This window comes from Rattus norvegicus, chromosome 10 (assembly GCF_036323735.1).
Source record: "Rattus norvegicus strain BN/NHsdMcwi chromosome 10, GRCr8, whole genome shotgun sequence".
NCBI classification, from domain to species: Eukaryota; Metazoa; Chordata; class Mammalia; order Rodentia; family Muridae; genus Rattus; species Rattus norvegicus.
This window is the reverse complement of record NC_086028.1, coordinates 66356796-66383612: the sequence shown is the minus strand read 5'-3', so window position 1 is coordinate 66383612 and position 26817 is coordinate 66356796. Positions and strand designations below refer to the sequence as shown.

General features: G+C 48.3%; 1 protein-coding gene across 2 annotated transcripts in view; it reads left to right on the top strand.

Moving 5' to 3' along the window:
- Asic2 (acid sensing ion channel subunit 2) overlaps positions 1 to 15305 on the top strand; it is a 1069930-nt gene extending 1054625 nt beyond the window's left edge. The window contains 7 exon segments of one of the 2 annotated variants that reach the window (NM_001034014.1): positions 438 to 588; positions 2871 to 2927; positions 4641 to 4794; positions 7895 to 7986; positions 11925 to 12004; positions 13861 to 13929; positions 14349 to 15305. In NM_001034014.1, coding sequence (NP_001029186.1) covers positions 438 to 588; positions 2871 to 2927; positions 4641 to 4794; positions 7895 to 7986; positions 11925 to 12004; positions 13861 to 13929; positions 14349 to 14450 — 705 coding nt within the window. In that variant the 3' untranslated portion in view covers positions 14451 to 15305. 2 annotated transcript variants of the gene reach the window in all.
- The last annotated feature ends 11512 nt before the right edge of the window (positions 15306 to 26817 follow it).

The following is a 26817-nucleotide window of genomic DNA, read 5'->3' as shown; positions in this document are numbered from 1 at the left end:
GTGTGTGTGTGCATGCACACGCGGTCAAGAGCACTTGCTGTCCTTGTAGAGGACCACAGTTCAGTTCCCAGCACCCACATGGTGGCTCACATCCACCTGTAACTCCAACTCCGAGGGATCCAGTGTCTTTTTCTGGCCTCTTCGGGTACACGTATGTACATATGTTCATAGTCACAGGCACACACATGGACGCAAAAAATTGAAATATTTAAGTAAAAAAAACTGAGAGCAAAATGCCATCAAAACTGGCACAGATAAGGTGGGAAACCTCAGACAGGAGACAGATGGTGAAGGTCCTCAAGGCCAGTGGACCTGAAGATGCCCAGTTGCTTATTTGCCAGTCGAGCAGGTAAACCACTGCGCCGCGGAGTCCATGGAGACTGAATGAGCATCCTCTGCCAGAGCTGACTGCATCCTCCCCCCTGTCTGTCTTCCAGCTCACATATCTGCCCCCACCATGGGGGGAGTGCCGGTCCTCAGAGATGGGACTCGACTTCTTTCCTGTTTACAGCATCACAGCCTGTCGGATTGACTGTGAGACCCGCTACATCGTGGAGAACTGTAACTGCCGCATGGTCCACATGCCAGGTGGGTGCCGGTGTCCCCGGGAAACACCTCCCCCACTCCTGGAGGATGCAATAGTGCTCTAGGGAGGCTGTGGTGCCTGGCAACCCAGGGGTAGATGGAAACTCTCCATCCAGCGACCAGGGCGGCATCCCGGTATGCGGGAGTGCCCAGATGTGTGCATCAGTTCCATCTCAATGTTCCATATGCTCGCCAGTTGTCTGCTGCTCTTGCCTCCTGAGTTCGGCGTCCAGATAATCGGATGCATCCTGATAATGTGTCTGTTGGAATATCCAGATGTCTGTGGCTTTCATCCAGATGTTTCCCTTCATGCACCCAAATGTCTAGCACTCTTTCGGGTGCGGCAGAAGTCTATTAGTGAGCAAATAAATGTGTGCCTGTGCTGACACTTCTGTCGTCAGACTAACAACGCTCGTTGCGGTCTCATTAGAGGCAGTTAGCACGTCAGAGCCTTGAGTGTGGAGTGGAAGCTGGTGTGGGTGGGAGAGTAGCAGCAAGGTCTGGTAAGTGGGGTGGTAGGCATGGACCTTAGCTTCTATTTCAGGCTTCTCCACCTACTGTGTGGGCTGGTCCACATTACTAACCCTCTCTGTTCTTACTTTCATTATCTTTGATTTTTAAATGCCCTGAGCACCACAAAAGTCAGTGGTGGTTATATTAATGTAAGAAGAGTTTGGAATAAGAAATCTCTTCTGGGCTGGAGAGATGGCTCGGCCCATTAAAGGCTAGGTTCACAACCAAAAATATAAGAAATCACTTCTGCTAAAGACCTACTGTGTGCTTGAACTGTTTCTTTTGATATTTGTTCTTCTAGGCTTATGTCCTACATTATTTAAGCTTATTTAATGGAACCTTTGTGGTGGATGTGCACACGCATGCGCGTGCACACACACACACACACACACACACACACACACACACGGGTTCAATACCTGTCATTTTTGTTGTGACAACTCTCAAGTGAGTATCCTCATGGCTGAATTTTGAATTATTTCATTAGTGATCAGTCATGATCTTAGTCATTCAAAATTAGAATTGTTGATCCTTAAAATGGCCTCTCTTCAAAGAGACTTTGCCAGTACTCTTTAGGTCACTAATATCAGGAAGGAAAGACATAGGTGTGGCCCCAATCTAGCCACTCTGGGTCTTGAAATCTGCATCACTTTCCATGACTGGGGTCAGAGGTAGCTCTGAGGAAAGACACAGACTGTGGCTTGTAGAAGCTACAAAGGCAGTGGGTTGTCCCCTAGACCCAGGAAAGACCATAATTTTCTCCCATCACCAATGACACCTGTGCTGACTGCAGACTTATAACAGTGCAAGAGAGTGCATGTATGTTGCTTTAAATAATGACACTAAAATGAGCTTCCTGGAAGACAGGGCAAAATGGAAACCACATCACTTAAGGTGTTATTATTGGAAAAGGGAATTGCACCAGCCCTTCAGTGCTAAAGAAAAAACAGTCTCCAGGGTGGGGGAAGAGGTGTCAAAAAGATATTCCTGAGGGATCTTGACTGTACGTTTCATAGGGGGAAAGGGAAAATAAAACAACCAGCAACAACAACAACAACAAAAAAAACCCAAACAAACAAACAAAAAAAATATTTGTGTTCTGCCGAGAGTTCCCAGAAAGGAAGGCCGAGCATCAGTAAGCGTTCCCTGCCTGGTGCTCAGACTAAACCAGCCATGAGCTTTTCTCCCATAAAACCTAAGCCAGAGGCAAGCAGACAAAGTGAGGTTGCAATCATTCCAAACCCATGACATGACCCGTGACATCTCAACTCTATGTGATGATGGGCAGAGCCGTGGGGAGGAACAGGGCCAGCCCTGGTTGCTTGTAGCAATGTGGTATTCTGAGAAGCAGCAGCCCCAGGATGCCACAGACCCCTGCTCCAAGCCTACCTTACTGCCAGCAGCTTGCTGTCTGGAAGGGCAGATGCTAAGGTCCATGTCTTTCCACTTGGAAGCCTAACACAGGGGATCTGGCTTAGAACCTTAGGACCATGTCTGGTCCCCAGTCTCCCAGACAAGCTGCCCCATCATCCACCAGAGCACCAGAAGAGAGCCGGGCAGCTCTCCTGGTCTCCTCCTCACAGAGCAGATCAGAAGTCACCACCAGATCTGAGGACCCTGAACAGTGGCACCCACCAGACTGTCCCCTGAAGACAGCTTATCCCCGTGGGTTTGGAATCCATTCAGTACCTGGGCCACTGAGCTGCTGCTGGCGTCTGTGGACCTGCCCATGTTGTTAATGGTCTTTCTTTCTTTGCTTTCCTTTCCTATAGGGGACGCCCCTTTCTGCACCCCTGAGCAGCACAAGGAGTGTGCAGAGCCTGCCCTCGGTCAGTACTGGGAAAACAGAGGGAGAGGGGGGGTGAGGTGAAGATAGTGGAGTCATCTGGTGGGGACACAAAATCAACCGTGGCAAAAGGAGCTGGGAAGGGATGTGCTCAAAGAAACTCTGCAAGGATGGAGTAGCGGCGGAAGCTGGAGAGGAAGAGAGGGGAGGAGGGCTCTCCTGGAGCCTCATGGATAAGAGCTGCAAGAGGCACAGAGAGATGCTGATGAAAGAGAGAGAGATTTCACAGGGAATGGAGGCTACAAGGAGAGGGCAGAGATAGAAAGAGGGTGGCCTGAAAGAGCTTGGTGAAGCCAACACACACACACACACACACACACACACACACACACACACACAGAGGCAACAAGTTGATGTGCAAGCAGAATGTCTTTCACATGCTTTGAGCCCAAGGGGTAGGAAGCAGCGGCAGAGAGGAGAGGTCCTCTTCCATTTCATGCGTGCAAACACAAGCCATCCCAAGTCCCACTGTGCTATCGGTGCCAGCTCCCCATTTCTCTTGGAACCCCTCCTCTCATAACCTCCAGAGCATTTGAGGGCTAAAATAACTGCAGGCTCCCCATCTGGAAAACCAGCAGGGAGGGGGAGCACACAGCCATGGGTTGAGGTAGCCCAGGTCTATCTCTCCTCTCTCCCGCCCCAGGAAACAATGGTGAAGCCCCTGCAGCAGCTGCTGCTGGTAGCACTAAGTGAGAGCAAAGCTAAGACTGGTGTTGTAGATGGGGTGGGGGGGGGGTTTACAATGTATACAAAGTCTTTCTTTGGAATGAAGATAACAAAACCAAATGAAAAAGACAGAGGCCAGTGAGAACAAAAGAGGGAGCTGAAAGAATAATTATTTTTGCTAACGATGAAACTTTTGGACCCTTGCAATTAAGCATCAAGGCTATAGCAAGAGGGGAGCAAGAGGGTTCATCTCAGCACGTAACAGACAGCCAGGGGCTTGTCATCTGCAAGCACGGTAAAGGGTTCAGGAGATGAAAAATCTACAGAGGAGATGTCAGGGGAAGGGCCCATCACTACTCACAGGGCTGGGATTCTTCCTAGAAGCAGGTCAGAGTGACAGAGTGTCAAGGTGGGACTTCTCTCTATGCTACCTTTAACAGGTTTTTTGCCAAAGCCAGGCTGAGCAGTGAGGAAGCAACTCTCGAGGGCCTGGCTAAAGTTTGGTCAAAACTGGAGGGCTTGGTTGGAAGAGGAGAGGAAAAGGAGAGTTGTGTAGGGGCTGGGGGAGGAGTTAAGTTGCTCCAGGGAGAGGATTCAGGGATCTTTCCCTGGGTAGCCTCTCAGCTGGCAGAGAGTGTGGCATTGGTTATAGGGAGCACCAACAGGAACCACATGAAGTCCTGAGTTCCAAGCAAGGTGCTCTCCACATTAGCTTTTAGGGTAACTCACTTTGTGGGTCAGAACTCCAACCTAGACACAGAGGAGAAAGTCCTGAGAAGGGGAGGGGCCAGGCCTCCCTGGGAACTGTCCTGAAAGTGGCAATGGATCAACAATTTTGAAAGTGCCAGAGGACAGTAGCAGCAAGCAGAAGAAAAAACAAGCCATCTCAACAATTCCCTAGCTTGCCTCTTAATGCCTAGAATCCAGGTAGGCTGGGCCAGAGATCCTACACACACACACACACACACACACACACACACACACACACACACACACACACTGGCCTGAGACCCTCTCCTCTCTCCTCCAGGTCTACTGGCAGAAAAGGACAGCAATTACTGTCTCTGCAGGACACCCTGCAACCTGACACGCTACAACAAAGAGCTCTCCATGGTGAAGATCCCCAGCAAGACGTCAGCCAAGTACTTAGAGAAGAAATTTAACAAATCGGAAAAATATATCTCGTAAGTTAAGTGGGAAGGGAGAAAGAGGGGAGTGGCATTCAGAAAGAGGCACAAAAAAAAAAGGGGGGGGGAAGAAAAAAAAAGAAAGCAGTTAGCTCGATTTAGCAAACATTAATTGAGCACCTGCTGTGTGCCAAGCTCAGAAGACAAAGCCACAAAGAGCTTGAAGCCTCCTGGGGAGATAAGTGCGGGATTGAAAGCTGCAGAGGGCAATGACGTCTGGGGCGATGTTGCCTATAATTGAGTTATGCAGACTCGGAGGGAAAACCATGGTTGACTGCTGTTTGCTCAGGGTGAGGTTCAGAGAGAGCTTGACCTTTCTAAAGAATGGATAATTCTCTGTGTGGATCTGGAGCCTTCTGTTCCCTCTTCTGGGAACACTTTTCCTGCCACTCTGCCTAACTGGTCTTCATGGTACCTGTCTCTATTTAAATGGCATTGCCTTGGAAAGTTAGATTATGGCCTCCCTCTTTTAGTTTCCTTCCCAGGCACCGTGGAATTTGCCTTTATAATATTGCTGTGGTGGGTGACTGGCAGTTAAATACGTGGTTTGTTCAGGGAAAGGAGCTGACACATGATATCCTTCGAGATTCAGGTGTAAGGGTGGAATTGGGCCTGGGAGATGGACAGCCATTGAGAGTGCATATTGCTCTCTTTCTGGAGTACCAGAGTTCAGATCCCAGCACCGGTGTCAGCTCAGAAATGTCTGTAACTTCAGCTCCAAGGAATCTGACACCCTCTTCTTGCCTCTGTTGGTGCGCGCATGCACACACACGCACACACACCCAGAGGTGCACATGCACACCAAGACACACACCCACATGTAAAAAACATTAAAGAAGAAGAGAAGTAGTAGAAGGAGAAGAAAGAGGTTTATCAGGAGAAAGACTCAAGACTGTAATCAGGTTTCATGATGGGAGCATATTAGACAGCAGGCCAAAAACATTTGCTGGGACCTGAAAGAGGGGCTTCCCTTTAAAGTCTGGAAAGGAGCTTCATTGGCAGAAATTACTTAAAATGAGAGTAAGAGAGATAAAGAGAGCTACCATGAAAGAGGTGGGTGGCAGGGAGTGGAAAGGGACCCCAAGAAGAAAGTCTCCAAATGAATCCCAACCTGACTTTTGCAGATTTTCGGAGGACATAAGAACTTTATAAAACGTGGTTTAGTTTGGGATAGCAGACACGACAAATAGTATAATAGAGTCAAGGGACCATCAATAAAGACCTGTCAACCACAGTGCAGACAGTTTAATGTGTAATCCTAGGGACAGAGATACACCGCAGGAGGACATGGCAGACAGCCCCCTTCCCATGTTCTAACATAATTCCCCATTCTGAGTCCTCCTTCACTGCTGCCCTGTGCACCCATCATAGTGGGATGCTCCATACATGTTCTTCTTATTCTTGGCTTTCCACTAACTACCAGAACACACACACACACACACACACACACACACACACACACATCTCCTTTCACGGGGTAAATGAGCAGGAGACAGTGTCCTGGTAGGGACTTAGGACAGAGTTGGCACAGGATACATTAGAGACAAAGGGAAAATAGGACATGCCACAGGTCTATAGGATGACCTAACAGTAAGTAGTGGTTATAAATATAAGTATTTAGAAGAAGGAGGTTTTGACACATGTCCTTTTAGCAAAACAACAGTACTAGATTCCTCCCTTCTCCCTGGGCTGGGAGAGGCTATGCTCTCCCCAGCCATGAGCTTTTGAGGTCTACAGTAGCAAATATAGATTCCTCCATGTGGAGCAGGCCTCAAATGTAATCAGAAAGCAGTGCATTATCCCATAACCATCATGCCATCTTGTGCCATGCCGCATCTTCCCCGGCTGGTTAGTGTTGAATCTCACAGGGTTCACAACTGGGTGAGACCGTGGATGACTCTTCTATCACAGCACCTGCATAGCACCTTGAAAACTGGTCAGAAGGGAGGTAGCTTCCGGCTCCACTCATGCCTGACTCTCTATGCCCTGCCACCAGAATATGTAGAATGTCTTTACCATTAAGTCTTACTACCTAGTTTGCATGGGCAACCAAGAGCAGTGACAACAGCCTGTGTCAAATTTGTGTTCTTGAACTCTGCTCCCCAACAGAACATTCGGAATAATAGATTCTACAGCTGTGGTGCCCGATGTGGTAACCACTGGTCATGCACGGCTGTGGAGCATCTGCAATGTTGCTTGTATGACCAAGAAACCGAATAGTGTTCATCTTTAACTGGAACCAACACACAGTTTCAGAACGCCCCTCCAGGTGGAAGCCAGATGGGGGAAAGGGAGCCTACTTGTTGCTGTGAAATTCCAGTGTGGAAAGACACTTGGTTCTTTCTCTCCCAGACTTTCTCCCACTCCAGGACAGTTGCCCGACCCCTCCTGAGATGACTTCTGATCAACAGGTTTAAAACAAGAGGCATGGAGGGCATGCCAACCCCCCACAGAAAGAGGCTAGAATGTAGGAAATCCCAGGCCCTGCTGTTTAGCAGACATTTTGAAAGTAGGAATGCATTTCCCTGCCAAGATGCGTTTCATTAACACACCTGCCTGCGGGAAAAGCGCATTAGGAGCCCAGGACTTCTGCCAGGAACACCCAGCCACCACAGGCTTGCTCCTTACAGTTCCCCCAACTCTGGCAAAAGACTGAACAATGCCAGGTCAGGGCATCCCACCCCAAAAGGCTGATTAGGGATCTCAGGAGGAAAATGGGCATTCTCAGGAATGGACCATAAAGACTTAGGTGTTCATCTGAATGAAGCAGACACCCAAACTGAAACCAATCTAGTCAAGAGATCAATGGCTCATTTGCATACTGTAATGTCTGTCACTATGCAGGCTCTAGAAGATTCAGGAATGTGTGTGGGTCTAAGATAGATTTCCAGAAAGAATACTAAGGGAGACAGGGGTAGAGCCAAGGACAAACGTGGACAAACAGGGTCACAGCTGATAGCAGCCTCTGCTTCTAGAATTCTACCTTTGGACAGCTCCCTGAACCTCCCTTCTCCATCCATCCACAGGAAAGCTGGATTAGCGATCTGTGGATGCCGAGGGTTCTAACAAACTGTGGTGCTTAATCTTCCCTCTGCAGAGAGAACATTCTTGTTCTGGACATATTTTTTGAGGCGCTCAATTACGAAACAATTGAACAGAAGAAGGCGTATGAAGTTGCTGCCTTACTTGGTGAGTTGTAATGTCTGTCACATAAATTTCCACCTCTCTTAGGAGGGATGGGGGTGGAGAGGTGGGCGGGAGGCAGGCAGGCAGACGTGTAGGCCTCCCAAGGGGGCAAACCTTTTAATGTACTATAGTTACTCTTTTATGGTTGCTGTGGCAAAGGCTATAGGTCCAGTTCAACCTTCAGCCTGGGCTTTAGCCTCCTCTGTGAGGTGAGCAATGAACACAAAGGTCTCTCAAGGGCCTCTCCAGGCCTGCATTCTTGGGTTCTATAGGTCTCTGTGTCCAAGTTGGAGTTAGCATCCCAGGGCCTACGTGCTAGCAGGAGCATTGAAGGAGGGAATGTCCCCAGGAATCCAACCTCTCAGGGACCCTGGTGGAACCTGGACAGCAATGCACTGAGAAGCTGACTGGTGTCCCCTGAACCCAGAGCTCTTTTTGAAACAGGAAAGAAGAGATTATCATTGCAGATGGCCACCAATCTGACTACCACTCCCATATAATTCACATTGGCTGCCCTGGTCCTGATGGGAAGTAATGTATACAAGGAATTGAGTTCAACCCAACCCTACCCTACCCTGCCCTACCCAACCCTAACCTACCCTACCCTACCCAACCCTGCCCTGCCCTACCCTACCCTCCTCTACCCTTCCATACCCTGCCCTACCCTACTCTACTCTACCCTACCCATTTGGACACTCCCATTCTGGTCAAGGGCCCAGCCCCTCAACCTGTGCCACCTCCTACCCACTCTAAAGAAAGGACACAGTGCAAATTGATAGTAGCATCCTGGGAGGGGGAGGGGCAGGCTCCACCTGGAAGCATAGAAGGAAGAGCAGGATTTGAACTACCGTTCTGAAGGGTAGCTCTGAGGATCCTGACAAGGAGCTTCCCCTTGCTGAACCTTGAGTTTCTGTAAAATAGGCTTCCTATCACCTACCCTGTCGGTTTGACTTTTCATGACTAAAGCAACTTAAAGGTAGAAAGAATTTGTTTGGGTTCCTGATTTCAGGGTTTTCAGTTCAGTGTTTGAGCAACCGTGTGATTGATACAGCAGCCAGAACATGGCAACCAGAAGACAGGGAGCAGAAGTGGAAATGGAAGGAGGGAAAGAGGGAGGAAGGAAAGGAGGAGGGAAGAAGAGAGGGAGGGAGGGGGGGAGGGAGGGAGGGAGGGAGGGAGGAAGAAGCAAATACGCCTGTGCCAGCAGACTCTCTTCTTTTTCCTTTTCCCTTTTCCCTTTTCCTTTTTTTCTTTCTTCCTTTTTTCCTTTTTCCTTTTTCCTTTTCCCCATCTACTCCACTCACAGCTGCAGCCCATTGGATGGTGTCTGCCGTATTAAAGAGTTGTTCCCTCTTAGTTAATCATCTTAGAAAATGTCCTTAAAAGCCTACCCACGGGTTTGCCTTACCAATCTCGAAGACGCTTCTCAATCTAGTCAAGTCAACAATGGAGATGAACCATCACACCCAGGTCACTGCAGTAGTTAGCGCAGATAAAGTCCATCAGTAGCAGCATGTGGCACCTGGATAGTCACCATGCCAGGAGCCCAGCCCTATCCAGGGCCGTGTGAGCATTTCTATATTCCACCAAGGAGGGTAGGGACAAAACCTTTGTTCAGTGCCAGCTATCTGCAGATAGCTGTCATGTAGGCTCCACGGTTATTGTGTTGAAAGATCCTGAGCCACAGAGACTGCGCCCTTCACTCACCGCTGGAGGTCTGTCATTTCCCCTTTCCTTCCCTAAGAGGATCAAACATGCACCGTGCACCCTTACTTACTCATGCTTGCTTTCCCTTCCTCTCTCCCTCCTCCCTCCCTCCCACACACACACACGGGGCAGGAGGGGGGGAAGAGAGAGAGAGAGAGAGAGAGAGAGAGAGGGGTCCAGGTTTGAATCTGTCATGTCTACATCTGATATAAGCATTAGCTTGTTCCCAGCATCTTGTTCCTGCCAAGAATGGCCTGTGAGGAAATGGTGCTGCCATCTGTGCCTCCTGTGAGGGAAGTATGGGCCACACACAAACCTCCAGCCATCAGGTCCGGCTCAGCCTTTTCCCATCGCTGCCTATACATGCGCCTCTCGACCCTTCCATGTTAATACCCACAACATGCACACTGAAACTGACACCAACCTACAGATCCATGTACCCATGATGCTCCAGAACCAACACACACACACACTCACATATACACACACACTCACACACACACACACATACATACACACACATACACATACATACACACACATACACACACACATACACACACACATACACTCACACCCACACCCACACACACTCACACACACACACATACACACACACATACACATACATACACACACATACACACACACATACACATACATACACACACATACACACACACATACACATACATACACACACACACTCACACACATACACACACACATACACACACACATACACATACATACACACACACACACACATACACATACATACACACACACATACACACACATACACACACACATACACTCACACACACACACTCACACACACACACATACACACACATACACACACACATACACTCACACCCACACCCACACACACTCACACACACACACACTCACACACACACACATACACATACATACACACACATACACACACATACACACACATACACATACATACACACACACATACACTCACACCCACACCCACACACACTCACACACACACATACACACACATACACACACACATACACTCACACCCACACCCACACACACTCACACACACACACTCACACACACACACATACACATACATACACACACATACACACACACATACACATACATACACACACACATACACTCACACCCACACCCACACACACTCACACACACACACTCACACACACACACACACATCTGCACAACCCTTTGTCCCAATGCATAGCTTCAGAGGCACATCCATGCACACAACAAACCCAGGCAGATACACTTCATGCCGATATGCCCACATACTCATTACATACACCTACAATAGCACACACAGGAGCACACCCTCACCTCCACAATGCTCACACATGTTATACACACTCAGGCACACTCCAGCCACATCTATCACACACACATAGATACTCTGTGTACCTAGGAAGAGAGATACACTCACATAAAGTGATGATCAGACGCGCTACCTACACAAATTCTGTACCCTGTCTATACTAACTGCATTCCAGATATGCCATACATCAGTGCAAATGCGCCTCTCATACCTGACATGCTCACATAGCTACCCAGCAGTAGAGCAAAGGGGATGGACAGGAACAGAAGGAAGCCATCTTGAGCCTAGGTAGATAAGGTTATCACATATAGCTGAACAAATGGACAGGGTTATTACACACTACTGAATAAGGAGCTGTGGTTATTATATACAGATGAACAAGAAGTCGGGCTCTGCTGATCTCAGGAGGAGCAGTCTTCAGGCTACAAACATCTGGGGGAGATGTCCACAGTGGAGATTTTCTGCACACACTATCTATCTTCACACATAGACCTGAGACAGGGTTTGCCATCCCTCTGAGCTTCACCCAGGGAAGGTATTGCCTTTCCCATGAGGTATCAGCATTGGGGTCCTCAGCAGGGCAGTGCCCATGTCAACAATACACATCCACTCAGGACTTCATTTGCTCCCTATGTAGGCCCATGGACTTGATCACTGAGTGACCAGCTCCAACCCTGCTGGCTAGTGACATACTTGGCTCTGAGAGTCAATCAAAGTGAAGGTGGGCCTGGCAAAGGACTGGCCCTCCCATGGCCAGGCCCAGGCTAATCTTGGAGGGGACACACTGAAGCGCTCCGGCTTCCGAGTTCATCGTCTCTTTGCCCGTTCCTAGATCTGTGTGTAAAACCCAATCTCTATCCTTGCCCTTCCTCTGCAGGTGACATCGGTGGTCAGATGGGACTGTTCATTGGTGCTAGTCTCCTCACAATACTAGAGCTCTTTGATTATATTTATGAGGTAAGATTTGGGGTTACCCTTGGGGAAACGACAAAATGGCAGAATACCCAGACACAGAACCAAGCATGGCTGAGGCAATAGTTTCATTCCACCCACACAAAGCCACTTCTCCTAAGCATGGGGCAGGGGCCTTAGGGAAAGGTGGATGTGAAGGAAAAGGCAGCCCTCCTCTCTTTGGACCTGTCCAACATCACAAACAGGAAGTAGAGGGATGAGAAGAGGCTGGGCTGTGCAGATGACAGCCCTGAGTCCCTTCCACAGAGGGACCAGGGCAAGGTTTCATACCCTGGGTGAGCCCACATCTATATACCACACATCACACACCCAACATATTACATGCACATGCATCACGCACATAACACACTTAAGCATACATAAACCACCAGTGTACCACATGCATTCACACAGCACTCATGCATGTGTGCATGCACGCACACACACACACACACACACACACACTCACACACACACACACACATTCAAACCACATTCATAGATCTGCATACTACACACAGCACACTCAGGAGTATACACTATCCATAAGTCTGTCCTCCCAGAGGCCTGTCTCCTACGAACTGTCTTCCAGGGCCTAGCCAGCCCTCAGGAGGGGGCATTCCCCAGTAATCCTCATCAATCCCCAGAGAGGAGACTACAGTGCCTACCAGCCACTTCTGCCACTCACAGTCTGGGGAGACATAACCCTTAGAGGCACCTGGGGCCATGTTTCTGAAAGATTCTCAAAGAGGCCCAGGAGCATGCCAGCTCTTACAACTTCCTAACCCAGGCAAAAGTAAGCCTGCCCCGGACTACTATGCCCAGAGTAATCTGAGCAGAAAGCCAGGCTAGGCCGGCTGTCCGAAGAATGGCTGAGTTAGTAGGCTAACCTACCTATGGAGAGGGCCATGCCAGCTCCACCCTGCCCCGGTGGTTGCTTGGAGACCTCCATGTCCCTAGCAGATGGGCAGTAGACACCATGTTGAGTGTGCCTCCCTGAGACCAGTGATGGTTCTAAGGGTCCTATAACTCTCCCTCAGTGCAGAGTCACTTGAGACTCTAACTCTCCGCCTCCTCGTTGTGTTTCCCAAGGAAAGAAAAAAATTCCCCTAGTGGTGATTTTGGTACAACCCAAATCAAGCCAGATTTTTTTTTTTTTTTTTTTTTTTTTTTTTTTTTTTTTTTTTTGGAGCTGAGGACCGAACCCAGGGCCTTGCGCTTGCTAAGCAAGCGCTCTACCACTGAGCTAAATCCCCAACCCCTCAAGCCAGATTCTTGTTCACTTTATTTATTAATTCCTGTGAAAAGCAGTACAAAGTGGATGGCAAATTGAGCCACACTGGATAGCATATTTAAGAACAACCCTTCACTGCTATGAATAAAGTGTCAAGACCTTGGGCGTGCCCTCATCACGTGGTGTTAGCAGCCCTTGAGAGAGAATAACAGAGCTGGGTGTGGTAGTATATATCTGAAATTTCAACAGCGGGAAAGCTGAGACAGGAGGATGGTGAACTTGAAGCCAACTAGAGCTACACACTGAAAAAGAGGTCCCAGGATACTCCCCAGGATCCTTGGGATCTGAGGATACCAGCAGCTTTAGCTTATGTACTGGGGAAAGCAGGTCACGCAGCAAGGCAGAGCCCTCCCCTATCCTCCTCCAAGATCTATTTGGAGCAACCAAGTCACATGGAGTCCAAAAGGCAAGCTTGGGAAAATGGCCACCAGGCAGAGCTCTTGCCATTGTATGTACCACAGCCCACGCAGTCACTGCCTATGTGATTCCCTGGTTCACCCCCAAGGTTGGCTTCTGGCCTTTGCACTGTCCTCCCAACCTGACTCTCCATGCCCTGTCTTTCTTACAGCTGATCAAAGAGAAGCTATTAGACCTGCTTGGCAAAGAAGAAGAGGAAGGGAGCCACGATGAGAACATGGTAAGACCAGCTCTCTGTGGACTAGCTTGTGTAGGCAATACCAGATCTCCTACATATCAGATTAAATATACATTAAATATACATTAACTATACATTAAAGTTCATAACAATAGCAAAATCACAGTTATGAAGGAGCAACGGAATAATTTTATGGTTGGGAGGTCACCACAACAAGAGAAACGGTATTAGAGTCACAGCATTAGGAAGGTTGAGAACCACTGCTCTAGAAAAATCAGGCGCCCATTCCAAGTCCGGCCATCTTGCCCTCCCCCGAAACCATCACAAGTGAACCAAGTCAACTGCTGTGTTACCTTTGCTTGCCCACTGGAGTGTTTTAGAGGCTCCCACCCTGCCTCACAGGACTTTGCAGTAAATTTTTCTGAATGAATGACGGATGCCCCCCTTTCTTTTCCCTGTAGAGCACCTGTGACACAATGCCAAACCACTCTGAAACCATCAGCCACACTGTGAACGTGCCCCTGCAGACAGCTTTGGGCACCCTGGAGGAGATTGCCTGCTGACACCTCTCAGGCAACGCAGCACCTCCAAACAGACCTTAAAGGCCCAAGACCTAGGACAGGAGACAGCAAGCGCAGGTGGGATCGCCCCTGACGACTGAAAGAAGCAGAGCCCCCCATATGCACACATTGCGAACTTCTGCCAAACCTCACCTGGCCACATCTGACATGAACCGTCCCGGGCCCTGCGTCATGTCCCTCGCAGGACCGATGAGTCGCACTCCGGAACTGTCCAAGAACTAACCTGCCATCACATCTCACTGCCAGATGTACAAAGCACCTGCATGCTCAGACTTCTTACAGCGCCACCTCCACTTCCGACTTGTACGTGATATTTTCTCCGTGCGGTTTCCAGGGCCCACTCCGCTGCCCAGGCAATGGGACCAGGTTCCAGCCCCAAAGTCACCCTGAGCCCAGCTCCGGAATCGAAACTGCACAGTCAAGAAGGAAACCACAGAACTCTCTACGTTTGATCCTTGTGTTGTTTGTGACCGTTCTTAGCCTTGTCCTCCAAACTGGCCCAAGGGGCTACTGCACTAAAGGTGACCAGTACCAACCTCCTTCTTTTCCCAGCACCCGTGAAGGAGGTACAGTGGCCCGGGTGACCCCAGTATTTGTCCATGGAGCCACATTGTTCTCTCCCTGTGACACAGCTGTAGAGTCTGATTTTGTTTTGTTTTGTTTTGTTTAGGGCGGGGACTGTTTTTGTTTGTCTATGGAAGATTTGTTTTGTTCCGCTTTGTCTTACGGTCTTCGGTTTTGATGTTCTAAGGTTCGATTTGGGTTTTCCATTTTTTTTTTTGAGTTTATTTATTCGTGCTTCGAACCACAGTCATATTAAAAGCTGGTCTTGTGGAAGTGGCCACATCCTTCTGTCTTTTCTCTGCATCTAGGTCTCTGTCTCTGAGGGCTAATGAAAGTCTCAGGCCCGCCAGCCAAAAACCATGGAGAAAGGTTTACAGAGTTTCACCGACAGTGCTTACCTTTATAAGATGTAAACACTGTGTATTTTATCCTAAATCACAGCTTTGTTAGTTGACGGCGTGATCCACTAATAGGTTAAAACCTGGGTGCTGCAAAACACCACCTGATGTAAGTGTTATATATAAAACAGGGAGAGACAGAGAAGGCTACCCCGGACAGAAAACCTTAACAGAGACCTGCCTTCCTGGGCTCCCATGCTCTGTCTGCTACCCTGGATCTTCCTAACCCTGTCTGCAAGTTCAGGCTAGATATAAACCCGGTGTGGCCTCTCACCACCATCTGATCCTCTCTCAAGCCTAAGGTTCTGCCCCATGAAACTGACTGACCTTGTCTTTCCAGTGGTCACATTGAGCACCTTGCTCTCTGTGGCTCCTCAGAGGATATCTAAATGGGACACATGGTTAAAAGTACCTTTGCTGATCATAACTGCATCCCCTTTGGAAGCCTCTGGGTGGGAAATAACTTCTTGTTTGAGCAGAATCATGCCGTGCTGACATGGTGACAGTTTCTCTAGGCTTTTACTTCCAACCACAATTCCCTAGAATTCCTAACCCAGACTCTGCCCCAGGTGGAGACAGGTCTGATGTGGCCTATACCCCCCACCCCCATGTGCAAATGCATAGATAGAACAGGCCAGAACAGGGGTTCAGGAGTCTAGTCTCTACTATGTCTCAGTCTCTCCCCCCCACCCATCTCCACACTGGGATTTCTCCATGTGCCGAGCTGAAGAATCTCCGAACTAGGAATTTGCAACTGTGACCCATGATCCTCTCCTCTGAGTAGCTGATTGTGGTGACTCCCTGACCCTCTCGGGCCCATTTCCTTGATTTGAGGATGATAATAACTTACCTGTGTGTAGCGAAGGTGCAGGGTCAGGTAGTGTAAGACCCCTTCGGATTCCAAGGCCTGAGGCTGTACTACCATCCAGGCAGAGCAAGTCCTATACACACAACCTGTCCTGGTCAGATAAACATGTCCAGGGGAGGGAGGTATGAAAACCGCAAAGGCAGCTGGGAAAGAGTCTACTGCAATGCCCACTCCTATGCTCACATACGTTTCTACAGGGGATGCCCAAACTGTTAGCAATTCTTAAGAATGCAGAATGCTCAACTGGAAGGTTGCTGGCGTTGTTTTCTATTGTGGTGGCAGTAAATCATTAGTAGTATAATGCTGTTTAAAGCACTGTATTATCTCACTGTTCTCTAAGGTCTGGCATGGGCTTCCCAGGGCTAAGGTGACAGCAGGACTGCATTTTCCTCTGGAAGCTGCGGGGGGAGGGTACACTGCCTTACCTTGTCCACCCCCTACAGGTCCACCGTCGTTCCTTGACTTGTAACCCCTTCCCACTTCTTTCAAGTTAGCTAGGACTATCATAGCACACAATCTTCCATAGCCACGTCTCCCTCCAGCCCTGATCTCCCCTACTCTTTCCCCTTTAAAGGTTCCTTATGGGCCCACCAGGCTGCCCCAGACGATCTGCCCCAGTGCAAGGTTACTCCCTCCCTCGGCACATCTGCAAAGCCTCGTTTCCTCTGAAGAGTCACATAGGGATCAGGATGTGAGCATTTTCGTGTCCACCTATTGGACCACACGGCCTAATGTCCTTGTTTCCCAAATGAACAGACCTGGGGTCACCCACAGAATGAAAGACGGTGCTGGTGTGTACTCCTTAGCTGCTGGGCTCACAACTCTGTTCCTAGAGCTATAACTGACTCACTTAAAACAAAAAGAGCTAAAAGTGCTCTTTCTCCCAAGACTTGGCCAGGCCACAGTCGTCTATGAGATAGATAAACTCACCCATCACTTCAGCCAACTGGATAGTGTCCCACTGGTAGCAAGACCATCAAATGTAGAAGGATGGGGGTCTGGAGGCTGTCCTTGGACTCTCCCATCAGGGACAGGAACAAGGGGAAGCGTCTATTGGTATACGTAGGATCCTGTCTGATGCCTCTGCCTTCTTCCAATTTAACAACTTCAGGCACTTTTAAAAATTGATAACTGAAGATGATATTTGAACTGCTTCAGCAGATTTCTAGCTTCCTTCCAGGAAAATGATGAATAAGGGAAAGGAGTCATTTTTGTGATGGACCCAAGAGTGTTTAGACACATTTGTATAGCTTTGGGCCTCACACATCTATGTATTTCTTCCTATTTGGGGATTCCAGCTTTATTCAGTTTAGGGTAAGCCTATGTGCTTAGCCTGTTTAACTGTTCACACACACACTCACACACAAACACACACACACACACACACACACACACACACACACACACACACAACAAAAGAACAAACCAATAACCAGTATCAATTAGTCCCTGGTTAACAAAAGATAGTCTAACTTCCAGAGAGGGACGGCTGTTTTTCTTGCTGTCATTTCAAATAAGTATTCTTACAGACATTTTCAGAGTGATGACCAGGAAGGGTCATGGGTGCAGAAGACACTTGGGCATGTGTCACAGTCTAAACGATCACCGAAGGTGACACATAGACTTGGAGTTGAGAACAGTCACATAGCCATACTTCAAGGTGATGCTCAGTGGCCTTGGAGGCTGGGATAAACTGATTGATGGGTAGCCTCAGGCCTCGTAGAGTCCAGCAGGCTGCTGAAGTCAGTGCAGCGAAAGGACTAAGCCCTTCTGTGAGCATCTGAGCTGTGCCAGGGATCGAGCTAGCTGCACACGGGCTGTTGCTTTGTTGTTTTTGGCAAAGACGCCAGAGTTATTTTATTTTCCTCTCTCCAGCTTGAAGCTATTTCCGTGAGTGTTTTAACCGTGAACATGCCTAGAGAGTAGCTTCTAGCACCACAAGCACTGCTGACAGCCTAGAGGCCGCTGTGAGTCTGGCTCTTAGTAAGCTAGAGGTGGCAATGGGAGCCCACCACCCATAGGTATGCGCTTGCCAGGTGACATGCTCCTCCCAGGAAGCTTGGCTCGACCCACTTGAACAGAGGGACCCTTTCCTTTACAGAGTCTTCCACTCCTGGAACTGTGCAGCCAAAGGGACTCTGTCAGGCCCCAGTGACTGAATTCCCTAGTTACAGGAGAAAGGCCATTCAGAGAGGCCAAAGAATTCCTTCTGCAGTAGAATTCAGCCAATCCTGACCCACATACAATGGGGCATATTGCATGGGCCAAGCTTCCTGGCAGAGGTGGAGAAGGGAACAGGAAAAAACAAGAGGCAAATAGCCAAACTATGAAGAACACAGGTCCACCATTCACACCCCTCAACTGTTGTGTACCAGGCATTTGCCCTCACATGGAGTTTACGATTTGAATGGAAATACTAACGAATATACAGATGTGCCAGCTGAAGGGGTGTGACAAGAGGTGTAAGCCATGTCCAGGAGGTTAGAAGAAACAGTTTAGGGGACTGGGCAAAGGTCAAGGGAACCCAAGCAAAGACAGTAAAGAGAGAAATGAAGACATGTGTACACACACATATACACACATATATACACATATGCACATACACACAGACACATACATATATACACACACATAGACACACAAACATGCATACACATATACATATACACACATATATATACACACATACACACAAACATGCATACACACATATCTACATATACACACACATATATGCACACATACACACATAGACACACATAAAAGCATACACACATGCACACACATACATACACACATAGACACACACATATATACACACATATACAAAAACACACATACACGTGTGTGCGTGCACGCGCGCGCGCACACACACACACACACACACACAGATGTACAAAGTTCCATAATAAACTTTTTTCCAAGATTTCTTCATTGTTTTTTGTTTCCTGTACCATTTTGATTTGATTTTTAATCTTGTTTCAATCACTGATTCGTTTTAGAATAAAGTGGAAACTGTGAATCCTTCCCCACTACCCGGCGCAGGAATGATGTTCATGACCATGAGGATAGGTATAAGATTTTACATATAATTATAAAAGAATTCTGAAGCCCCAGAGCCCATCAGTAACCCTCCCTGATCCACCGATGCTGGCCATGCCCCAGAAAGTGCTGACTAATCTCCTAAAGATCCCACACCAGCACACAAAGAGTGATTGATGTTTCTTCTCCCTAAATGGCATAATGATTGTCATTTTTTTCAATTTGCAGAAGGAAAAAAAAAGATAGGATTTGATCAATTTCAATCTTTTTCCTCCTTAATTTTTTTAAAACCTTTGACACCTGCTGCGGTGTGCGTGTTCTCACAGAAGGCAAAGGGAACGCGTGAGCAGAAAATGAATACACACAAGAAAACTCAGGAACATGATTTCATAAAATTATTTTATGCTCGTGGGGAGTCTGAGGGCTGGAGAGGCCTGCATCCCTGAATAGCAAAGCAAGGAGAGAGAGCACCTGCGTAACAGACATGCTCAGGGTCTGGTTGCTAAAGAGGGAAATGTGTACGTGATGTGATGGGTGGCCATTGAGCCTTCCTGGTTTGTGTTTGTTTTTGTTTCTCTTTTTAGACAGAGTTTCTCTGTGTAGCTTTGGCTGCCCTAGAACCTGCTCTGTAGACCAGGGTGGCCTCAAACTCGGAGATCCACCTGCCTCTGCCTCCCTAGTCCTGGTGTGTGAGTGTGTGTGTGTGTGTCTGTGTATGTGTGTATGTGTGTCTGTGTGTGTATGTGTGTGTGTCTATGTGTGTGTGTCTGTGTGTGTCTATGTGTGTATGTCTGTGGGTGTGTCTGTGTGTGTGTCTATGTGTCTGTGTGTGTCTATGTGTCTGTGTATGTGTCTTGTGTGTCTATGTGTGTGTGTGTCTGTGTGTGTGTCTATGTGTCTGTGTGTGTCTGTGTGTGTGTCTCTGTGTGTCTATGTATGTGTGTCTCTGTGTGTGTGTCTGTGTGTGTGTCTGTGTGTGTGTCTGTGTGTCTATGTGTCTGTGTGTCTATGTGTCTATGTGTGTCTTGTGTGTCTATGTGTGTGTGTCTGTGTGTGTCTGTGTGTGTCTTTGTGTGTGTCTGTGTGTGTATGTGTGTGTCTGTGTGTGTCTGTGTGTGTGTCTATGTGTCTGTGTGTGTCTATGTGTCTGTGTGTGTGTCTTGTGTGTCTATGTGTGTGTATGTCTGTGTGTGTCTGTGTGTGTGTCTGTGTGTGTGTCTGTGTGTGTGTCTGTGTGTGTCTGTGTGTGTGTCTGTGTGTGTCTGTGTGTGTCTCTGTGTGTGTCTGTGTGTGTCTGTGTGTGTGTCTGTGTGTGTCTGTGTGTGTCTGTGTGTGTCTCTGTGTGTCTGTGTGTGTGTCTGTGTGTGTCTCTGTGTGTGTGAGTGTGTGCTGCCGCTGCCGCCGCTGCCGCCACCGCCACCGCCACCAGGCTTCAATTGTTTTTTACTTTCTGGTTCTGATTTTTAGTCATATGCTGTTTCTGCTACCATGATAAGACATCAAGACCCAACACAGCACGGGGAGGAAAGAGTTTACTTCACCTTCCATGTCCCAGTCCCAGTCCATCACCAGGGAAGTCAGGGCAGGAGCCTGGAGGCAGGAGCTGATGCAGAGGCCATGGATCCGTGTTACTCACTGGCTTACCCTCCATGGCTTGCTCTGCCTGCTTTCTTATAGAACCCAGGACCGCCTGACCAGGGTGGCACTGCCCCCTGTGGGGCGCACCCTACCACATCAGTCATTAATCAAGACCGTCCCCTCCCAGAATTGCCTAAAGGCCAGGTTTATGGACGCTTTTCCTCAATTGTGGTTCCTTCTTCTCAGATGACTCTAACTTATGTCAAGTTGACACAAAAGCAGCCAGCACAAATGCAAAGCTTGCTCAAGCAAGGAAAATTCCACACCCTGAGAATGCATGCCTGGTCTGGTGCTGGGAGGTGGGGTTTAGATGTCTATACTCCTTAAAGAGCTTCTCTGTACCATATTCATTTGCCCAACTTACCACTGTTGTGGACCATTTGTCTTTAAAATAATTCCGGCTTTCATGGTTTCCTTTTCAAAAGGAATTACACCCAACCTTAAAACAAACCTAATACAGAATCATTGCTGGGCACCAGCTCATACCCAGCTCCAATCATCTCAAGACAGTGAGAAGGCAACTGACCACTCTACCCCGAGTTCATCGTTACATAAGCATTTCCTGTGGGCCCACTATGTGCCAGGCACTGTGCCAAGTGCCGAGGGTTTCCTACAGTAGGAAAACAGTCTTTTTAAAACGTTTTTATGCAATATATTTTGACTATGTTCTTTCCCTCTTCCAACTACCCTCCGAGCATCCCTATAAATTTATCTTCATGTTCTTTGGTTCTCTTAAACATACACACACGCTAAAAACCATGGAGTCTATTCTGGATTGAACAACTACTCGGAGCATGAGGCTGTCCTGGAATGCGGCTGCTCTACCCAGTGTCACTCCATTGAGGAAAACTGACTTGCCCTTCCCTAGTAGCTTTCCTGGAGTCTTGGTTCGGAGTAGGACTTTGCATCCTCTTTCCCTTCTCCATGCTGGGATCTGACTGGTTTGAACGTATACAGAGGAAAACACAAGTCTTGTCTTCAGGAAGCTCAAAGCCTAGCTAGGCAAAACTGGGTGATGATTATGCACACAGACACCTGAACAGGAAGAGGGACAAGATGGGTGGGTCACGTTGCTCACTGAGAATAAGTACACAGACGCAGGAGGCTGGCTGAGTTAGGGTGGGTGCTGACTGAAGCCCCGAGAAAGGAGTGGAAGCTATGGGCACAAGCGTGCAGAAGGCTTGCTAAGTGAGGGTTTGCAACCAGAAGAAAACCTGCAGGGTTTGAAGAATGCTAAGTCCCTGCTTGGGGGACCGTGCTAAACTTCCAGGCTGCATCTTCCTACTCCAAATGCTGGTCCAGTGTCAGAGACTGGGATGGGCTGAGAATGAACGGTGGCCTTTGTATCCTGACATTTTCATCTTATTTTCAATCACTAGAACTGCATCATGGCAGCCAAGCTATAGACCTTGTCAAAGGGTCAAGTTTCTTCGGAAAATGAGGATGATTCCTCCTCTGTTGACTGGGAAGGTTCTAAGGCAAACTCTAGAAAATAGCCCTGCTGTGCCTGATCTTTTTAAGTCAGAAAAGACAAAGACATCCCATCCCACACAACAACTCCATCAAGATTGATGATTATTGATGTGGCAAAGGATTCTTGGCCACACTCTAGCTCCTAAGACAGAGGATGTTCTGATTTCCATGTCTGACTAGGCAAAGGGAAGCAGCAACTATGCCACTCATGGATCTCAGGAATGCTGAGTTCTGTCTGGGTAGAGGCCATCCAGAGTGCTCAAAGGGCACGGATTACACACAGAACACTATGACCTCAGCCAAAGAAGGACATCAGCAGTGTCCACTAGAGCCACCAGGGGGCGCTGACTTCTGACCTGCGCATCAGATAGAATAAGGATGGCTAGCTAGTCATCCCCAGAGTATGGCTCTGTCCTTTGGCTAATGGCAAAAGAAAAGCCTGCTTCAAATCTGTCTCCTAGAGCGATTCTAGTCTGGAATGGGAACACCCACCAAACTTGACATTCTTCCACACTCCAGAGAAGCCTGCCATTTTAACCAAACTCGTTCCCCTCCCTCACTTCATGCCCTCTCCTCTCCCTCCAAATAGTGAAATAGAACACAGGGCAGGTCTTCAGATCATTCTTAGCAATACCATTGACTGAATTGTGGCATTATTAAAGGTATCAGAGCCCATCCGTTGTCCTCTCATTCAGCAAACTGAATGCCAGCCCGTTACTCATTTACACAGTAACTGGACTTCAGCAGGTTCATCCATTTGTCGAGCACTCTGTTCAGCTGTTCTACACGTTGGAGACAAAAGAAACACACAAAGTTCCTGCTCATGGTGGTTACAATCTAGTAGAAGAGACTGGATGGATGTGGGTAGGTGTGTGTCTGTGTGTCTGTGTGTCTGTGTGTCTGTGTGTCTGTATGTCTGTGTGTCTGTATGTCTGTGTGTCTGTGTGTCTGTGTGTCTGTGTGTCTGTGTGTCTGTGTGTCTGTGTGTCTGTGTGGGTTTTCAGATGTTCATGAAATCAAGATTGATGGTGGGGCCTGGTAAGGTAGTGACAATACTGAGGTGCCTCCTTCAGCCTCGGTGTCAGAGAATCACTTTGAGGAGGTGAAATTGAGGTAAGTCTTGACTGAAGAAAGGAATAATCACTAAAATATCTCTCGAAATGACCTTCCTGGGAGATGCAAAGGCTCTGATGCTGGTTGCATCGAAAGCACAGTTAGTGAACAAAAATCTAATGTGTGACGGGGAAGGGTGTGGAAGTCATGCTGATCTCGGCGAGCTAGCTTCCAGGACACAGCCGCCAGAGTGAAAAGCTCAGAAGAGTTGAGCGAGCACGCCAGTCAGCTGAGCCCTCCTATATCATGAGCAAACTTGAGTGTCAAGCTGAAGGCAAGAAGAGACTGTGGTCAGAACGCAAGGCAGGGTTGAAGGAGGCGTGTCAATGGCACAAGGTAAGAGTCAGACCCTCTTAGGAAGCCATTGCAACTGTCCCAGGGAAGAGAAAGAGGGGCTTGATTTAATGCAGCCAAGTGTAGGACAGTTTCCACGACTGTTAGGACAGAGGCTGAGAAGGGCTTGTCACATAGTGGGCCATGGGGGTACATATTTGTGATCCTAATGCTGGGGAATCAGAGACAGGAAGATCTTTGGAGCCCAGTGGTCAGCCACCTAGCCTAATCAATGAGTTCCGAGCCAGTAAGAGACCATGTTGTAAAAAAGAAAAAAGAAAAAAAGAAAAACAAAGGTGAACTGAGGAACACCACCAAGGTTAACTTCTGACTTCCACATGTACCCCGCACATACACACAGAGAGGGGAGGGCACACATACAAACAAAGCTAAGGTCAAGTAGGCAAGATTTCGGGAGCAGGGAACTGTAGGGGAGAGGGATGGGGAAGTGGGGGTTACCCTGAGTACCTAACATAGCAGAGCATTTCTCTAGGTAACTGAGTTTGGGACTCAGTGCTCCTCTAATTCCCACTCCTAGACGAGCTTGTGCACTGTCAACTCCCTAGCCCCAGCCTCCAAGGTCCTCTTGCCTGACACTGCTCAGTCTCACCCTGAAGAAACTGGGGCCATGATGGCAGCCTCCACATCCTTTTTACAACTGTCCCCTTGGTTCCTAGAGCCTCATTCTGCCCATTCCTGGGCTCCTTCCTCAGACTGAGTGAGACCCACTGGAGCAATTGGGCAATGCAGGCATAGACATCAGAGGTTACAGCAGCCAAGATAGATGAGGCCTGGGTCTCTGACTGTTTATCCATATACGATGACTGTAGACACTTGGGAGTCCGATTGACTTGGGTACAAATTGCCCTTCCCTGAATCTGTGTCCTTATCTACAGAATGGGGATGATAGTGGTACCCACATTATTATCATTATTGTCCCAGGGTACAAATCAGATAATGCATGCCACATGGTCAGCCCCATGGGCTTCGTGTAATTTAATAGACCTATTAGTCATCAATGTCACCTCTTAGTGAGATGTTTTATCACTGTCCACTTGGATAAACAGTTCCCATTTTATCACCCATTGGCCAGTCCAGCCATAGCTGGTAACCAGTCCATTTCCTCAATCATAGATGGCCTGTCACCCCTCCAGTATTTGTTGGCAGTTTGGGGAAAGTAAACATTGAGTGACATTGAGTGACAGCCCCCTAGGAACCACCAACCACACCTCAGCTTATAGTTGGGCACACACGGGCTTCACTGAAAGTCCTTCTAGAGGGTGCTACAGTCTGCAGTCAACATTCATTCTTCTCACACATCTCCCATCACTTCTACTGCTGTGCTGTCTAATTATGTGGCAGCTTGACACGGGCTAGAGTCGTCTGAGAGGAGGGAGCCCAACTGAGAAATTGCCTCCATAACGTTGGGTGGTAGGCAAGCCTGTAGAACATTTTTCTTAATTAGTGATTGATGTGGGAGGGCCCCCAGCCCATTGTGATTGGGATCATCCCTGAGCTGGTGGCGCTGGGTTCTAGAAGAAAGCAGGCTCAGCATGGGGAACAAGCCAGTGGGTAGCACTCTTCCATGGCCTTTGCATAGCTCCTGCCTTGTCTGAGTTCCTATCCTGACTCCCTTCAGTGATGAACAGTGATATGGAAGTATAAGCCTAATAAACCATTTCCTCCCCAAGGTGTTTTTGGTAATGGTGTTTTATCACAGCAATAGTAACCCTGACTAAAGCAATTGCTATTCTAGCAATTTCGAGACCCTGCCTACCTTGCTCCTTTAAATACATATGTTGCAGGTAACTGAGTCAGAGCTCGCTATCAGGGGAGCAGTGTCTGCCTTCCACAGACCTTCCTACATACTGGAAAAGGCACTCTATTTTTTTTTTACCTTAAACCCACCGGCAAGCCTCACCCCATCTTCCAGCTTTTTTTTTCTTACATTTTGTTCTGTTGTATTTTTCCATTAACTTACTTTATTTACTTTACATCCTGATCGATGCCCCCTTCTCTCTGCCCCCACCTCACACAGTCCCACCTCCATCCCCTAATGCTTTCCCCTCTGAGAGAGTGAAGTCCCCATCTGGGTACCAACCCACCCCGGCAAATCAAGTCTCTGCAGGGTTAGGTGAATCCTCTCCCACTGGGGCTAAACAAGGCGGCCCAGTTATGGGAACAAGACCCATAGGCAGGCAACAGATTTAGGGACAGCCCCTGCTCCAGTTGTTGGGGGACCTGGATGAAGACCAAGCTGCACATCTGTTACATATGTGCAGGGAGCCTAGGTTCTTTGGTTGGTGGCTCAGTCTCTGAGAGTCCCCAAGGGTCCTGATTAGTTGACTCTGTTGGTCTTGTGGCGCTCCTAACCCCTCCAGGTCCCTTAATCCGTCCCCAAACTCTTCCATAAGATTCCCCGAGCTCCATCCTATATTTAGGTGGAGGTCTCTGCATCTGTTTCAGTCAGACGCTGGGCAGAGCCTCTCAGAGGACAGCTATGCCAGGCTCCTGTCTAAAAGCACAACAGAGTGTCGTTAACAGTGTCAAGGGATTGGTTCTTGTCCATGGGGCGGGTCTCAAGATGGGCAGTTATTGGTCCATCTTTGTCCCTGCATTTCTTGTAGACAGGACACATTTTAGATCAAAAGTTTTGTGGGTGAGTTGATGTTCTTATCCCTCCATTGGAAGGTCCTGCCTGGCTACGGGAAGTGGCCACTTTAGGTTCTATGTCCTCCCTGCTAGGACTCTCAGCTAAAGTCACCCCAATAGACTCCTGGAATCCTCCCCGTTCCAAGTCTTGCAGGTCCTGAAAATGCCCCCCACCTCCACCCTCAACAGCCACCAATCCCCATTCATTCTCTCAGCCTTCTGGCCCTCTCTCTCGTCTCCCCCCACACCTGATCCTGAACCCCGCTTT